The following is an 18,528-nucleotide window of genomic DNA, read 5'->3' on the forward strand; positions in this document are numbered from 1 at the left end:
ATAAATCCAGAACATATTTATTTGTTTTATTTTTAAGGTACTATCGCAATAACTCGCGTGGTTCCAAAACGTACTGGCTGTGTGCCCGCAACCGGTATATGGGCTGCGCTGCTCGAATCATCACTTGCTCAGTAACCGGGGAACTAATCATTAAGAACCAGCAGCACAGGCACGACACATTCTACCAGCCCAAAACGGACATTAAAGAGGAATCACAGACTTCGAGCCCAAAGACTAAACAATCTGGGCAATAACCAATAAACCCCAACGCCATTCCATTCTATAAGTAATTCGCTGTACCTTCTTACTTAAATTGATACATAATTTAAACCATATTAATTATAATGAGATGATTTCAAATTCCCCATATAGTCTAGCCTCCGAGATCTTTTGGTTCAGATTTACCAAATATCTTCTGCATTTTTGGATTTTTCGTAAGGTAGGTTTGCGTTAAAAAGGAAGAGGAATTTTTAAAATTTAATGGATGTTTTGTTCTACTAGTTTCTAGCACATCAGTGTGTACATATGACCCGTCTTTTTTAATATGAATTTTCCAAAAGGCGTTTTTTATTAATAGGAATTGTATAGAATCGGTGACAATGACTTTGGGGATCTCTATCTTCCAAATTCGAATAGCGAAAGGTTTCACTAAAGTAGAAAAGAAGTGAAATATAAACCAAATTATTATTTAAATCAAGATTAATATATATTTATTGGCATATTTATAGCAATTTTACAGGGCCAATAGTTATGTTTTTCAATTAAAATAGGCACATGATGACAAGCTATCCATTGCTTCCAAAAATGAAATCAGAGTTCCTTGTGGTTTCAATCTGTACTGTATGGAGATTGTGTACATATATATTTATCATAATTCTTGAGCTCGAATTTCACAAGGGCACCAATGAAGTTTTTTATAAACAGATATTTTCTTTATTGGTTTTCAGAAAGTCAACGAACGTGGATATCAACAACCCTTTGTTGTTTCTGTTGCACGGCCAGTTCGTAAATTGATACCGCATACAATGACTGGCCTGCTAATTTCTTGAGTAAACTTTGTGTGTTTATACAAATCGGTTTCCCGGCAATGAATGAGCTGATTCAGCTTTCGAGCCACTCGAAATGTGTCTCATAAATTCCTTAAGTGCGGCATATTAATCTGCTATTGCATGCAGTTCTTTGCATTCAGACAGTGGCAACCAAAAGTTGGCTTGCGCTTGGAAAAATTCAAATAAAAAAGGTATAATACAATTTGTGAAAAGATGATATATACTTTTTTTTGCCAGAGACCGTAACTGTTATAAGATTAATTATAACAATTATTTTTTAAATGTTGAAGATTGCATATCTTTTGGTTTAGAAAGAGCTTTTAGAAAACTGCGTCTCTTAACAGTAATCCAATAATTACAGGTATTACATAGGGTTTTAAACCCAAAAACAAACAGTTGCTTGATTTCTTTTTATATTTCGAAAGAAATTTTAGGCGTACATGATTTGGAAATATAAGAAAACAAAATTTCAAATATAATAAAAACTCTCCAACAGAGACCATTTTCCCGAAGATTAAAAAAAGTATCCGCCCGGACATTGTAGCTCGTGACAGGATCTTCAGAAACTTATAATGTTGATTTTGTATGGTAGTGCATATCAAAATTGTTTGCTTAAGCGATGGAATTGGGGGAAAAAAATTTTGAATTTTTGGCGAAGATTAAAATAAAAACGAGTTTTTGGCTACAAATTTTGCGTTCTGAGTTATCGTGTTTTCCGGTTTCCAAGTCGTGGTTTCAAGAAGAACGCTGTTGAAATGCGTTTCTTTTTTTCTAAAAACTCTCAGAAATTATTGGTCCTATCGAATTGGATTGTTCAGAATGACACTTTTTAAACACTATGTTACCCCTTAAAATAATTAGTTGCAGTCGATGGACATGATTGCAAAGACTTGCAAATAGTATAAAAAAGCTTTGGCCGGGCACTTCGTCGATCCACACATTAAAGAAAAACAAAATCGTATCTATAGGCCCTGTTATTGACAGAAATATTTATTTATAGGTGCTACGAAAACGCAGGAGCTTGTAAGCCAATTTTTTTGGTTAAATTTATAATTTATAATTTATCAAACCAACTCAACAGAATTTTGCAGCGGATGTTGTGCCAATTTAAACTTGAACGTTTGAACCCAAAATACGCTTTCTTTTAAATAAAAACTATCGATTTTATCAAAACATTTAGGTATGAGGTTGTCCAAAATAGATTTTTGGCTTTATAATTAAATAAATTAATATTAAACGGAAATCAATATAATAAGAATCATTATTGGTAAGCTTTCCTTTTTGGACCACTGTTTGCTTTGGCTTGTTAATGTACTTCCTTGATATGTTAATAAACATGACTAAGCACTTTACGGCTCTTCACAATAACAAAATCAAAGTGTCATAAATTGATTCATTTGTAATATTTCTTTGTGTCCAATATTTGATTACGTGTTTTAGCTTGATTGTTTTGTTTGTTTGCACTTAAAATAATTGCGCCAATAAAATGTTTTATGTTGGCAACGATCAGGCGAACGGTTCGGGTCCGTGCTCAGTATCTTTCGGATTCCGGAAACTCTAGCTTGCGGTCACACTGCAACCGTGAGATACGAATCTTTGGTCGCATAAACGTAAAGTACCGAAAAAGAAATATTCTCTCTCGAAAAACCGAACCGAGCGGACGTATCGCGCGTGCCGCGTAGATACACAGCCCATAGATACAATTTCCCCTGGCTCGTAGGTGGTGTGTATTGCAGCAGAAGCGAAGGTCTCTCTGCGTGCGAGAGCGTCTCGTCTCCGTGAAAATTCAATAAAACAAAGAGCCCAGTGAAAATCGGTTTGAAAAACGCCAATTGTCTGGCGATTCGAGAGGAATAAATCGGAGGAATAAAACTGCCAGTAGGAAAAACATTGTGTGCAGCTTGAAAAACCATAATGCGTGCGTTTCGTGTGCGTGTGTGTGATTCGCCCGATGCGCTTTAATTAATATTAATAAAAAGTGCAAAAAAATACAACTTTGTCTGCTGGAAAAGTATCTAAACCCAATTATTCGCCGAACAGCATTCGTTTTAATTCGATTCTTAGCGAGTGAGAGAGAGAGAGAGGGAGAGGGGAAGACTTGAGAAGGAGAAAGAGATCCCCAACACCAACACAGAAGCGAAACTATAACGGTGGTGGTGGAGCAGAGCAGCAACAACAACAGCAGCAACAGCAAAAACCATGCAAATGTAGCGCCGCTCACCGCTCTTCGCCGCTTTGCTTTTGCGCAGAGAACGCCGGCGAATTGAATTCGCCGCAGCTGTGTGTTTGGAAACACCTTGCTCCAATATTTTAACACCCCCCCTCGGAAATACCCGATTTTGCACGACCATCGCCGTTTCAGTCTCAGTTTCGGTTCGCTTCGTGCGCTTTCTGCTGCCCTGCAGCGGAAAATTCAACGAAAAATCATTGGGCAACTTGCAGAAACTCAGCAACTCAACTCCCCAAAAAGCATAAAAGGTGGAAAAAGGAAAGAAAGCAAAAGAACAAGAGCCAGGAAACCGAAAACGGGCAACGATTCTTGCATTTTCCAATGCTGGTTGGCTGCGTTCTGCACGCGATTTCCTCTGTTGCTGCATTTTCATCCAAATCCGAATTCAAATCCAAGACAACAAGAAGAACGGGTAAAACCAGGAGAACGGCAAGAAGAAGAGCCCCAGCAGGAGAAGAAGAAGAAGCAGCAGCAGCAGCAGAAGCTCCAACATTGTCGCCGCGACGTCGGCGTCGCTGCAGCGCCGCAGCTTCATCAGCTAGCCATGAACTACAACTACAGCTACAACAACAACTACATCTGCAGCAGCATCAGCCCCAACAGCAACAACTACAAAAACAACAACGAAGCCAGAGAACAGGTTTGTACACAGCAAAAATTTGGTTACTTCTTAGATCCGTCGGTTTTCCAACTGGACCAGTGCACTCAGAAAAATTAGTGTTGTTTTGAAGTATGGTTAATAAAGTATTCCAATATTCAAAGCGGCAATGAACACCGTTTTTAAATATTATATTATTGGTTTGTGAAAGTGGTAATCAATTCGATATTACACTTCATAGTAAAATTTGACTGATGTTTTAACAAATATTTTGACAACTTGAAATACAATCTTTAGTACAATGAATATCTCAGAAATGTACATTTTTTTGTTCAAAAATGAGATAAGATCTTTACTTTTTTCTTGTCGGAGAGTTAATCAAGGTTTGATTTATTGGATTATAGGATTGGAAAAACATATAAATATCTAATTTTTGCATTTCAACATAATAAATATCAAGTAGCAGTTTAGTAAATATGAAATGTTTGAAATTAAGGATGTTGGTCGTAAAAACCTTGAATACCAGGTTCTATCTTATTTAATTTTTTTTTTTTTAACTCGTTTGTCTGTTATTTAAACAGAAATTCCAAATCAATAATATAACTTAATCGTTTTCAACACAATTTGAGACTCTTTGGTTCGGCATAATCTTGACTTATCTTATCTTAATCGATATCAGTGCGTTTTTTCTCCGTGCACCGACTCGCCGACGTCGCTCTCCACTCGCTCGCTTATTCATAACTTTTTTGGTTATAGATTTTTGTCACCCCAACCCCTAAACTGGCGACCCAACCTCTTCCCCTCCCCTCCCCGCTCGGCTCACCCCCCACGTAGCGCCACCATCCTTCAGCTGCTCACATGCTCGACTGTTTCAGTTTTTCAATTATTAATGGTGGCCATTAGTGCGCGCGCCGTTCGACCGACCCGACCCGCCCCGCCCCCAACGGCGGCCGCCCCTTTTGCGGGTGTCGTGTAGACGCTTTTTTTTCCTTATCGGACAAATTGTGTTTGTCTGAAAAGTTCAATGAGGTGCGCACTGCAATTGCACCAGCACTAGCACCCCCTTTTCTCCTGACCAGCCGTCATATTTATGCTATCGACACATAGATAAAAATCATGTTGGTGCCGATGTATATGCATGGCTTTCCCAGATACCAAATGGCAGATACCAGATAGCAGATACCAGATAGCAGATAGAACAGCCCGCAGCGCGGCGGAAATGTATTGCATTAGGGGAATTACTCCGGGACGGGACGCAACTCCAGAGTCCGGAGTTGTTGATTAATTCACCTCGAGGTGCGTGTGGGTTTGTTTGCCCGATGTGAAAATTCTCTATTTATATTTATTGCTCGGTTCGTTGCTCTGGGGCGACGATAAGAAATGCCTCTTAGTCATTGGAGTGAATAAGGATTTACGTATTCCACAGGAAGCGTTGTGCAAAAGTTGACAAACGCACGATAAGTTGTGAAAGGTAGCTGCCGGGTTTCCGACGAGGCAGATGTGTCACATAAACACTGGGGTTTGAAAAAAGATAAGAGTGTCATATATTGTAATTTCTGACTTACTACTAAATTATGCAGACACTCTGTCCTAATTAACCTGGGTGGGGCTGGACATTTTTAAATTGATTGTTGAGATAAAGAGGTCCAAGCAAGCCGAATTCCTCAGCTAATCTTGTTTATCTTATAATAAAAGAAAATAAAAGCATCTTGTTAGATTTCTTGGAAACTGAATAGTTATATTTATCTTTAATATATTGATAAAATTAGAAAAGATTTGCAAACCAGTCGAGAACGCAGAAATGGCAAAAATGTTGACAAGATGATTATAAACTTATATAACCTTATTATATAGGGGCTACAAATGTAATCTAATCTAATCTATCACTTTATAGCTCGTAAGACCTTACTTTTTAGGCTCTAGACAGGGATGCTTATATTATATTATTATATTATTATTATTTTTAGCTAAAGGGAGTGTTTAGGAAAACGGACAAAGTGAATTCTTAAAATAAAACATAAGGTCTTTAGCGATAATTGATGGGCTCCTTGATACAAACCTTAATTTAATAGACTTATACGGTCTTTTTTATTTCCCTACTGAGTAATTATTTTAGACTTCCCCATTATCGATCAATTTGACCACGCTGTGTTCTGCCTAATTGTTCAGCCCCCTTTTTGGAAGCCCTGCGTTATTATCCCATCTAAGTCGCACTTAACTCCACCCACCGCCCACCCCCAGTCACCCGGGCCACATGTGTCCACAACAGACCGTGGCATGGGCCAAGGCCATCATTTACCCGGGCCCAGACCACCTGAAAAACCAATAAAGTCATTTCACACACATTAACCTTACCGAAAAGCAGAGAGCATCACGCAACCTCGAAGGGCACATAGTCCATTTGATAATTGCAAGGAGGTTGTACCTTTTGGACCGTGCGCATCTTCCAGACTCTTTGTGCGGTTCTACCCAACCCCCAGTCGAAACCCACCCCATTCCCAATTCGGCAAACACATGCGAAACGCTGCTCGGTCACATATGTTGCCCAAAGTGATTATTTTCACTAAAAATAAACGAAATTAATGATTGATGAAGTGAGACAAGGGAGCGAACGCATCCATTCCATTCGCATTCCCATTCCCATTTCGCCCCTCCAGAAAACTTTGAACGGCCGTCAACACCAGCAGCAGGCAACCCCAGTCGCACTTTTCCAATTTCAATTCCGACTCGGATTCGAATTCGGATTCGGCATCCTAGAACCGGATTCCAATGAAAATAAAAACAAGGAACATGGCCGAACGTAATGAGAAATAAGCCGTCACATAAAAGAAAAGTGTCTTTTAATTGAAACCAGGTGAAGGAGATGGCCCAGCCTGGCCTGGCCTGGCCTGGTATGGCCTGGACTGGATTGGGATCGCAATCGGAAACAGAAACAGAATGAGAAACAGAATCGGAGCGGACCGTGTGCCTTGGAGTTTCTTTGTGACCATGCCGCTGTCGCAGCCAGACGGAAATCATAAAAATGTTGCATAAAAATATTTTTTATGTGTGCTGCTGCTGCTGATGCGGCGTCTGCGTCTTTCGGTCTTTTGGCCTGGTGAAAATAATAATAAAATGGGAATAAAATAAAGCAAGTAGAGGCGGAACGGAACGAAACGTACCCGGCCGGGTGCCGTGCCACACATTTCGTTTATATTTACTTGACAAGTTTTTGCACTGCGTCGAGACGTCTCCGTGTCCGTCTCCCTCTGTCTTTGTGTCTGTGCCAGGGGTACACTCGGAAAAACCCAATTTAAATAATGCACATACTCCCTATCAATTGTTCAAGGCACTCAAATACATAATAACGATTCCATGAATGATAGATGATGATAGTAATAGTAACGTTAAACCATTTTGGATCATCCATATATTCCTTATCTATAACTCAAGGCATTCAAATATTTAAGAACAATTCCACGAACGACTGAGTAATAATATTGCTTCAGAAGAATATGTTCAATCAGGAAAATTCTAAAGACTAGAACTTGAACTTCCACCCTAAGAACGATTAAGTACCATCCTTGGTCCCTGTTTGGGCGCCATTTATTAAGAGCTTCATTGGAGTTTCAACTTTAAATCGATTTTATTAGGTCTTCAGTTTTTTTGTAATTGCACTCACTAATAATTCTACGAACTTACGCAGTTATCGCTGTTACAATCTTACATCTTTAAACTTAGTAATAGCTTAACATGCAGACCAGAATATGGGGCTTGGTCTAAAGGTAAATTGAATTTCCCACCCTATACTATATCCCTAAGAGCACGAAATATTCCCGATACCATCTACTTCGAGGGCCCCGTTTCTCCCAGTGCTGGGCTCCTGCCTTCTGCTTGGGACCAGTGTCTTGGGTCGCCGTTTGCCATTTTTGGCGGTGCTATGCAGCGGCGCTCCACGTCATCAACAACATCATCAGTATGGTTCGGGTGTGGGGATGGGTATGGGTATGGGTATGGGGATGGGGCTATGTGGCCTGGGCTGGCCTGTTTTATAGTCCAAACGTGATAGCGAAATGTGCCTTCTTCTGGCTCCTCCTGCTCCTCCTCCCCGGCTCCTCTTGCCCCCGGGAGCCCCCTCCTGCTGTGCATTTTCGTGCAGTTCGAGGCTGGAGTTGTGGGTCTTGGCAGTTTCCTTGGGAGGTGGCTCCTTCGCCTCGCCTCGGAAAAATAAATTAATGGAAAACATGCAAACATAAATTCTCTTTAGCTGTCAGGTGTTTCACATTTTAAACGTAAATTATAAATAAGCAAAGTAAAATTATAATTCCGCCTAAATGTTTTATTTGCCACCGTCTGCTGTCATTCCGCCCCGTCCTTTTCCATTTTGGACACATTTTTCTTCTTGTGCCACATTTCTTTTGTGGCATTTTCATTCGCTCTATGGTTTTCTGTATGTTTGGGAGAATTAATTTTATTCAAATTAATGATGAAGCTTATAATTGGCCTCGTTTTTTTTCGGTCCGGTCTTCGGTCTCTTCATTTTTAAATAAAGACACTCCTCTGTGTGGCAGGCAACATAGTCATCGTCATCGCATCATATCCAGCATCCAGCTTCAGAATCTCTGGGGGAAGGGATGCTGTGGCTTTTTAAGAGCATTTGACATGACTTGGGCTTCATTTTCCATTCGATGCGCCGCCGTCTCCACTTTGATTATGACGTGAAGTTGGCCAAGTGCAAATACTTTGCTGGTACTTTTTAATTAACTTAATTAGCATAGATGATGGGCTAAGAGTAGCGCTTACACAACATCAAAATTGCATTATGCCTCGCAAGCTTGCCGCTCCTCCCGGGGAAGTCCCCCCATTTTGATTTAGATTCTTTCGAGCATGCTGAATTTCTAAGGAGAGCCAGCCTTCATGACATAATAAATGACACATGGCCCGGCGACTCTTGACGGTGGCTGGGGAAAAGCTTTTCATTTCCCCAGCCAACCCCAGAAATGAATGTTACATTCATGTAATAAGGAAGCTATGTGTGCTCTTATAATCGATTTTGAAAGGTGAGTAGGTAGGGCATACAGGTTACAGCCAGGAACATGCTGAATAATTTTAGATAACAAGATAATCGTATGTCATGGGTATTGTATTCAGTTTGTAAGAGATGGTGTATAATTTATACCAGGTCATAGCAACTGCTCTTAAAACCGAAGATCTTTCAGAAGTTACTCTACTTAGTAAATACCTATAAATTTAAGCTTCAAGGGGCATACATTTCTTCTTAAGACACATTCTTTTAAAAACAAACATCATAAGATATCTAAGAAATTCCTGAAATTGAAACTCTCACACTAAATGAAACTGATGGATTGACATTCGTCAGTTGTAATTTGTCAAGAGTTTTGTGAGACGACCTCACAAAAATTAATTACCGTTCAATATCAAACTTTGGACCATCTTTTCGAACCATGATGATCAATTAAGCTTCCATCAATGGAAAAAATATGTATGCTGCTTGGAACGCATGCATGCGATATGGAAATTAAGAGTTCCCTAGCTGGAGGTCTACTCGTGTATTCCGCTCCACGCACATGCCAAGACTCTGAAAATCTCTCAAGTGGTTTTTATTTTAGTAGAGTTTTTCCCCCTCGCTGGAGGCGCTAAATGCAGGAAAAGATTATAGCGGAGGAAATGCTGGCGATGGTGATGCAGACATTCTTGGGTACACAGACATAAATCGATGCGTATAAATTTGGTGCCTAATTTTTTTTATAGCGCGTGATTTTTGATTTACGCATCGTTGGAAGTTTTATTTCGATTGGAGTGTCGGTTTCCCAGAGCCCATATTTATTTTTATTGCTTTTTAATGCGCCGCCGAGGAAGTTTTATTTATACATGTATGCACAGGCGAGCAACTGTTTTTGGTGCGTGTCATAAAGGCCGAACAATGAATCTTGTGGGATTATTTGCCTACGCCCGTGCCCGTGCCCGTGCTGGGGTGCAGCTTTATTTTAAATTCAAATTCGCAGCCACCTTATATCATGTTTACTTGGCTTTATAATAATAAAATATTCCACTCTTGTCTCTGTACCCACAGGACACGCAGCAGCAGCAGCAGCAGCAGCAGGAGCATCGGCAGCCACATCAGCCACCAATGCAGGCGGCACTGAGGACGGCGAGCTCCAGCTCAGGCTCCACCAGCTCCAGCTCCAGCTCCAGCTCCCTATCCACATCCTCAGCCACATCCAAGACGAGAGCAGGAACAACGTCGTTAATCTATTTACCGCCTTTCTGCTATCCATGTAAGCATGTGCCTGCGGCCGGCACCAGGAGTCGGAGTCGCAGCCAGACTCTGGGCCATGGCAGCTGCTGTCCGCCCGGCTGGGAACATAAAAATTATGATAAACATGCTTCAGCGGCGACGTTGACACCAGCAGCAGCAACAGCAGCAACAGCAACAGCTACGGCAGCAACATTGTCCTCCTCCTGGCCGAGCAAATTCCTGCTGCCGGGTATTCAGTTACCCGTGGCCGCAGCGGGGCATGGCTGCACCGATCTCCGGCAGACGTCGCAATTAGTTATGCCCACTCTGGCTGGCGGGGATGGGCAGGTGGCTGGGCAGGCGGGCGCCTTGGAATGCGGCAAGCGAGGCTGGCGACGTGAGCGAATCCGGCGCGAAGGACCAAGTCATGCGTCTGCGGCGTCGCTGGCCCAGGTAAATCCAATCAGCACTAGCCCGGCAACAATGGAGGAGATGGCAGATGGCAATGGAGCAGGGGGAGCAGGACAAGGAGCAGGACAAGGAGTACTGGCGGATTCGCAAACAACGACAACGAAAACAACGGCAAGGGGCACAACTGGTGCCGCATTGCCGCATGATGAAGAGAATGATGAATGTAGGTGCTTTAACTATAACGGTGATATTAGTCTGGATCGGCGGGGCCAGGCCGCGGAACTTTCCGGCATTACGTGGCTGATGTTCTTGTGGCAGCATCTGCTGCCGGGCAACGGAAGCACCACCCACACCCGAACCCACAGCCCCAACCTCACCCACGAATCCAGCTTCCCAGCGGGGACAACAACGAAGGCGCAAGGATGGAGGAGCAGGAGCTGCTGCGCCATGACGTCGACAAAAAGCTGGCTGGGACCGCTGCTAATGCTGCTTCTGGCCACGTCCGTCAGCGGCTGGGGTGGTCGGCAAGATGGTGAGTAGCCCCCCGTCGATAAGTAGCGCTATGATAAGAATTTATAATTTCACTTGGCGCGCCAAGAAAGTGGCCCAGCTAAGTTGGGGACCCCAGGACCCCAGTATCCCGGATCCTCCCCCATCCCCATCTCCCTCCCCATTTTCATTTAATTTTTGTGGCATAATTTGTACTCGCAACAGAGCGTCAGCTGGCGGCTCATCCCTCCGCCCACTCCCACTCGAAAACGGTCATGCTCAATTGAATCCATAAGTAGTTTGTGACCGCAGTTCTGCGTTCGTATAATGCGTTTCAACTGTTTCTCCATGAGCGAATTTACCCAAAAAAAAAAAGAAAAACGGGCAGAAAAACAATGAAAACAACGAGCAACAGCCGCTACGGCAACAGCAACATGCAGTGGCAAATTGTACGGAAATTGCCCGAAACAAACAGCCAGCAACCGCCGACCGCTGACCATAATTCACTCAAGTTAGACAAAAGCATTTCGGATGCCCCGCCCCTAATCCCCCGCCCCCATCCCTTCCAGCAACACAGCTGTCCCTCTGCGAAACGAAAGTCCAAAATCCAGACCCAAGCCCAAAACGCAAATGAGTCTCGCAGGCAGAAGCAAAGGCACGGGCGTCATGCTCTTTGAGTTCGGAATAAGTGTTTGTCTGTTCGCTCGGGGTGCGTATTGCCAGTCGATAGGGGTGGTCCAGTAATGGCCTGGGCTCCCTTAAGTATACGTAGTACGACCCCTACTCCTACTCCTCCCACCCCACCCCACTCCACTCCAGCTCCTAACGAACGAGCTCTTCAAATTGCGCACACCCATAAGTGTGGGCAACATAATTGGGTTAAGGAGTTGTTAGCGCGTTGAAGTTGTCATTATAGATCATCATAGATAAGATAAGTGTACGTTGCCAGCGATAGGAAATTGCTTGTCATAACAGGAACCACAAATGACGGAGTAGTGCATAATTAATATCGTGTTAAATATTCTCGCTGTCAATCTTAATTGAATACTGGGAAAAATAATGGGATGGTAAGACAATCACTCAGAACTATTACGAATAATGGTATATACATACTGTAAAACATCAGAATTGTAATATTATTGATCTATTGTCAAATCCCAATAATATCAAGTTCTATATTAAGCATAGTTGATTATAATTAATGATATGTTCCAACGAAAAATGGAAGTAAGACACTCGTTCAGTATTATTACGATTAATAAGACATTCTTAAAAACATCCGAATTTTGGATATCTGAAATTATAATATTTGGTTCTTCAAAGTTGTATTAACCTTACTCGATAGAAATTATACACTAGATCCATTGCAAAATCCCAATAAATTCCGGTTCTATTTAAAACATAATTCAAATGATATGTTGCTTTTCCAAGCTCCGCTGCCTTGTTTAGCATATGTACATGTCTGAGAAGCCGCCTTAGTTACCTTCCCTCGCAGCTGCCAAAGCTCCCGAGATTTATTTTGATTAATGCACCTGATTACTGTCAGTTTATAGGGATCCAGATCCATTGTGAGGAGCAACTCTTTGAGCATATTTATTTTATTTTGCTTCCCCCTTCATTTCGCTTTGTTGTCGCCTAAGCTTCTTCGTAACTCCCACCATCTGCACGGTTTTTTCTCCCCCCGGTTCTATGTGTTTCTTTCTGAGCCACTCTAATCCAAACGAAAAACACACCGAACACCGAAAATATATCTGAAAAGCCCCGTGCCCGCTTTTTCGCGTTCGCGTCCGTCATTTCAACTGTCTATACGCATTTGTACGCCTGTCTGTCCGTCTGTCAGCCAGTCAGTCGGTCGTGGTCTATGTCGTATATTTGCTTTTAGCTTGTATTTACTTAAGCTTGTCCTGCAGCATATTTTTCAGGGTTCCAGGGGTTCGGGGGTTACAGGGGTTCCGGGGGGTTCGGGGTGGCGAATTAAGGACGAAGGGCAACGTGCGCTGATTGTGTTGCGGCAGCAACAATACCATACTCGCTGCGGCACTCAGGCAAAAGTATTGAATCATGTTGGAAAATTATTCACGGTACTTGAAATTGGCGAAACAATTATTCGTCGGCGGGGGGTGGTTTTCAGTTTTCGCTTTTCGCTTTTGGGTTTTGGGTTTCGGGCTCCGTAGTTCCGTAGTTCCGGACTACGGACTCCGGACTCCGGGACTTTCGTATCGTTCGGGGCGGTGGCTGCCCGGCAAAGTGTGCTACACTTTTCGCACAACAGGCGGCCCGCTGTGCGTATGGGCCGCATTATGACAGCCAAGCGAATGCGGCCCGTAAAAAGCACAAGTCATTGGACAGCACACACACTTGTACTCACATATTCGTATGGCCAGAGCTATAGCCAGGGCTATACGTACGGTCGACTGTAGTCGGAGGTCTGAGCTGCGGCTCAGTTGGGGCTCAGAGTTCAGAGCGCTGCGCTGATCCTGCGCATGAGTACCTTTTGTTTGCCGCAAATGTAAAAACAAAAGCAAAAAATGGAATCAACAAGGAACAAGTAAAATAAAAGAAAGGAAAGGAATAATAAAATAAAATGTGTATCGCTGTAAGTACGGTGCTGTGTGAGTGCGAGTGTGTGTGTGGCACCGTGTTGCTGTAGTTGTTGCTGCTGTTATACACGGGAAAGAATTTGTTGTCAGTTTAAAGTATTTTCATATAATTTATGAATTGCCTTTATTTTAATTACACATTATTTACTCCGATTTTAATTGAAGCTAATAATTTTGAACAGATGTTTCATTCCTTAACGGGCCTTAATGTAAGAATGATTTTAACCTGGATATTCCCTTTTTTATTAAGGATACTAGAAGGTTTTTCTAACTCTTAAAGTACATTATTTTGTAGAAACTATATAAATCTATATATTATAATCATATTTGTAAACTCTTCTTGTAATACTTAGGAGTTAGGATCAAACAAGATGACACAGCGCACCTTTCTAGTTTCAATTTCATCCCTAAAATGGATGAATCAAACCGGGTGAAGGTGCCTGTGTTGTTTCTGATAGCAAGTGTAAATGAAATTCCAATTTTATTATGTAATAGTTTCCATTTACTAGCTATCATAGCTAAAACAGACAACTTTCCTCGGTTTCAATGCCTTTGTTTAGGGATTAAGTTGAAGGATTTAAGAAATTAAAGTTTGTATGTCGAACAATAGGTAGCAACAATAGTTAAAACCCTACAACACTGGAAGGACGAACCATGCAAGCTAAATCTATTAGTCAAGCATATAGTTCGAGTGGAAAAGGGAAATCATTATAATAGTATACAGTTGTTTTGAATACATACAATCTAGTACTATAGGTAATTGTGTGGTGTTAGCCAAAAATTCATTTAAATACATCGACTTAGTTGAAACCCCATCATATTAAAAGCATTTTAGTTGAGATTTCGACAGGAAGGAATACCTAACTTGGAAGCACTTCTCTCTCTGTACATCGACTCTTTGCCTTTGGTTGTGTTTCTGTTTCTGGCTCGGGTGCGCACATTCGTCTCTCCTTGCGAGTTTTCTGTATTTGAATGCGTAGCCTGAGCTCGGACCTTCCTCCATCTCCGCCTCCATCTCCGTCTCCTCATCCATTACCATCTCCAACTGCTACTTGGCAGTTCCGAGTTTCCCAGACCCACACCCACACCCACCGCCCAGCGGCATCAGGACTGGCATCTCCATCTCCGCTCCGGTTCCTGCCCACCATCGCCATCAGTGCCACCATCGCCACCACCCTTATCCCAACTCCCAACCTCCGAACTTCCGAACTTCCCAACTCCCAGCTGAGAACCGAAACTCCCTGCCGCTGCCAATCGTGCCCAAACATTAAGCTATATGTATGGCTCAGAGGGTGGTTTTACCATTTCTATATGTATCCGTGTGCGGGTCTATACCCATTGTATGGGATATAGTACTTATTGCCCGGGTGTGCGAGTGTGCGAGTGTGGCATGCCGTTAGCTAACTTTCCGTTTACGTTTCTTTCTCTATACTTTGGCTTCGCCTTTTCCATTTCTCTGTTCAGTTCAGTTCAGCTCCTTTTTTTCTTTCTCTTTTTTTTTTTTTAATATTCACAATTGCCATTTCGGTAGTTTTGCTGCCAGTGTGTGTGTGTGTGTCCGTATCTGTGTGTGACATTATTATTATTACGAGCAGTTTTTGGTTGCCTGGCTTGTTCAACTTATTTATGCGCCTGCCCTCCCCTAAACGGATACCCTACCCCTACTAACCGTACTACCCCAAGCCCACTGAAATATCCCAACTCCTCATCGGGAGGGTCGTAAATTTGCGGCCCCTTATGCGCACGCACTTAAATACAATCATAATAATAATTGAAACAATTTACAAATTAAAAAGCCACAAATCTTGGCACCGAAAACTTGACAATACAATTAGAATGCGAGTGAGCTGGCGAAGAAAGTGGCCAACCGAAATCTAAATTTATCAATAAACAAGTGCTTTTTGTGGCCTTACTCGTAAATAAATGTGCCTGCAAACGCACTTCATTGGGAAAGATTGCGGTTGCTCTTTTATACGGCTGGCTCTTAAATGAACAATGAGCGCAATTGAGGCCACAAAACCATACGCACATGCATACATACATACATATGTATCTGCAGTCCGCGGGGAGGCAATTGGAATATAATATCTTAATGCATTAATGGTTAAGTCGTTTATTAATAAATTATTACTCTGTATTTTGGCTTGCAGCGCCCACAAATTGCACGTTTCCGGCACGATGGGAGGGCTCCTGGTTCCTGTCCGGCTATCAGCAATCCATACACATCAAGGGCTCCCAGTTCAGCTATCGCGGCAGGTGTGCGGCCTCCGATGGTAACAAATATCTGATTGTCGACGAGTAAGTACCATCTCTCCGGCCGGGATCCATAAGCCCCTCCTTGGTGGGGGCTGTGCATCCCGCTCCGCCTGCTAACAACAATATGCTAACATCTCAACCCGATACTCGATCCATTGGCTGGCGAAATAAGTATTTCGTTCGTTTTTGGCACAGGCCGAGGAAAATGAGATGTTCTGGTTTACTTTTCCCCCACATACATATATATATATATATAGTGTACTTTTTGTGTTGGTCCCTTTGTCGAAGAGTGCCTATAATTGAATAAGTTTTCATTTCTGACTGAGGAAGGTGTGTGTGCTTGGTAAAATGTGTTAAGGTAAGGCTGAGGACCCTCCGCACGGGCGGGAAAATGCAGCACTAACCTCATTAAAAAGAAGCCAGTCAGCACACCGGAGTGGGTAGAGTGCTGGCCAAAGACAACAGCGAGGGGTGAGCGACAGCGGCATCGACGGCGGCAAGGAGGCATGTAAAACTGAGGTGCACTCGGAGAAAATATCAGTTTAAAAGAAGCACCTATTTCTTGCAGGAAGAATTAACCAAGCCCTGAATAAGGTTTAGTATTTTTTCAATACCTTGTAGATATGTACATAGGTACTTTTAATTAATTCATTTCAATTACATTTAAAGAAATCTCATCTGTACCGCAGATCATAATAGAACTTCTTTAAAATAAATGAATATTCTAGTCCTTAAAAAACTTTAATAATGGTAGCCTTTGTTTGGAATTTAAAAAATATAAAATACCGAAAAATACTAAAAATGAGTATATCCTAAGCAACTTAGATTTTTTTTGATTTGATATCAGAAATTCTGCCTAAACTTACACTACATGGTTTAACAAAGACTTGTGTGTTTGGTTTATGATTCCAACACAATGAAATTATTATTAGCTTACCATTCAAAAATGGTTTTATATTAGAGAAGTTTGCTTAGTTTAATGATGGACTTAGTTGATAGTAGATGCTGAGATCATACTCAGTTATAGATAGTGGTAACTTTTTAGCTGTCAAAGGTAGTTCTAAAGACTAGATTTTGATCTGAAAAGAAGATGCATCTCCCTGGAGTATTTTTTCCCAGTGCAGCAGTCAAACCTGTCGTCAACGTTATCGCTGAACGTTGTCGTTGCCGCTGTTGTTGTTGATGTTGCCGCCGTCTGCCGTCTGCCAGCTGCTGCCGCCGCTCTTAACTTCTGCCTCTAAAAACGGGTTTGAGTCGAGAAGAGTCGGGTTTGTTGCCGCACCATGCCGCACCGTACCGCCACGGCCGTGTCCTCGGCAATCCACACTCCATCTGCTCCGTGTGCAGGGCACTTTCTTGGAGGCAGCGTTGCTCGTAATTCGGATGTTTGACAAGAGCCAGTCATGTACCGAGGCAAAAACCACCCATCTATCCCATCTATCTCTGTGTTCCCTGAACGTGTATATATCGCCCGATAGATATAGTCATCCGTGCCTGTGTTTGTGTATCCAAGTATCCAAGTACCCAGTATCCAGTTCCCAGTCGTGTTGTAAATGCTACTGAGCCAATGCTAAAAACTAAATCAAACTTTTTACGTACCCACGTATTGTGTTTTTAATTTAAAGATCTGCCTTTTTGACTACTCTGTATCTGTGCTACTCTACCGTCATCTCTCCTACTTAGCAGCTGTGTTTTATGCTGCCCATTTTCCGATGCCTTTTCATTTAAAACGATACGAAACGAAAACCAAAGACATTTAAAGGAAAATTGCTTTTTGTACTGCGACTTTCCATGCCTTTTCCATTCCTTTTGCTTTGGTCTGGAATTCCCCTTTTGTTTTCTTTCGTATGAATGTTTTTTAGTCGTAAAGAGCAATGTGAAAAACAATTAAAACCCTTTTAAGCTGCTTTCCTTAATGCGAAAAAAATAAGAAGTACCCACAGAAAAGCAAAACATTGAGTTACCCAAGTGGAGTTTATTTTGAATTTTGTGTTTTTGCCATGTTTATGCCTATAAATATTTAATAAACATATGAATAATCCTATCCGTAAGCTAAGTTTTTCCGTTGTAGCTGAAATGTGAAAATGTTTTTTGATTTTTCCGCTGACTTACTTTTACTCTTTAAATAGTATTGGGCTTTTTGCTGTGCTGCTGGAGGCGAAGGCGGGGATTGTATTCATATTTAATTCACCCTTTGCCACGCCCTCTCCTCCGGCTGCCATTCATTTTGTTCTGTACAAGTTTTTGTCGTATACCAATAAATCGTAAATATCGTAAACATATCGAAACCAAACCGAGCCCCATCTACTGTATCTTACCAACTAGGAAACTACAGAACCCCTACATGTCGCCCAACCACAATCAAAAATCAAACAAAAACCCAGATGAAACTGTTTATTTTGAAACGTTATCTACTTATCTATACGAATAAATATGTATTCAAAATATTTTTACATCACTTTTCAACAACATATATATTTTGTGAGTTTCTTGCGTTATTAAGTGTACGTCCTTTGAGTTCCTTTCGATGATCATTTAATTACTTCTACTCGAAATATAACATCAACCTAGTAATCGCTTTTCAATCGAATATAACCAACTAAAGCGGGGACAGAGTCGAAACGTAACTCTTTAAATTTCCCAGTTTCGACTTTGTG

The 18,528-nt window shown here is 41.9% G+C and overlaps 2 protein-coding genes across 5 annotated transcripts in view; both read left to right on the top strand.

Annotated features, from left to right (window-relative positions):
• The window catches only part of LOC108013859 (modifier of mdg4), a 30,271-nt gene extending 29,911 nt beyond the window's left edge, over nt 1–360 (top strand). Inside the window, exon 6 of the mRNA XM_036816681.3 lies at nt 38–360. Within this exon, the coding sequence (XP_036672576.3) occupies nt 38–254 (217 nt within the window). The 3' untranslated portion in view covers nt 255–360. The remainder of the gene's footprint in view (nt 1–37) is intronic.
• A 2,318-nt stretch (nt 361–2,678) lies between these two features.
• Nucleotides 2,679–18,528, top strand: part of aus (argus) — a 32,445-nt gene continuing 16,595 nt past the window's right edge. For 3 of the 4 annotated variants that reach the window (XM_036816904.3, XM_070995557.1, XM_036816905.3), the window contains exons 1-3: nt 2,679–3,919; nt 9,951–11,058; nt 15,766–15,913. In XM_036816904.3, the coding sequence (XP_036672799.3) occupies nt 3,824–3,919; nt 9,951–11,058; nt 15,766–15,913 (1,352 nt within the window). In that variant the 5' untranslated portion in view covers nt 2,679–3,823. The remainder of the gene's footprint in view (nt 3,920–9,950; nt 11,059–15,765; nt 15,914–18,528) is intronic. The other variant, XM_070995556.1, reaches the window with a different exon arrangement.

This window comes from Drosophila suzukii, chromosome 3, assembly GCF_043229965.1.
Source record: "Drosophila suzukii chromosome 3, CBGP_Dsuzu_IsoJpt1.0, whole genome shotgun sequence".
Taxonomy (NCBI): Eukaryota; Metazoa; Arthropoda; class Insecta; order Diptera; family Drosophilidae; genus Drosophila; species Drosophila suzukii.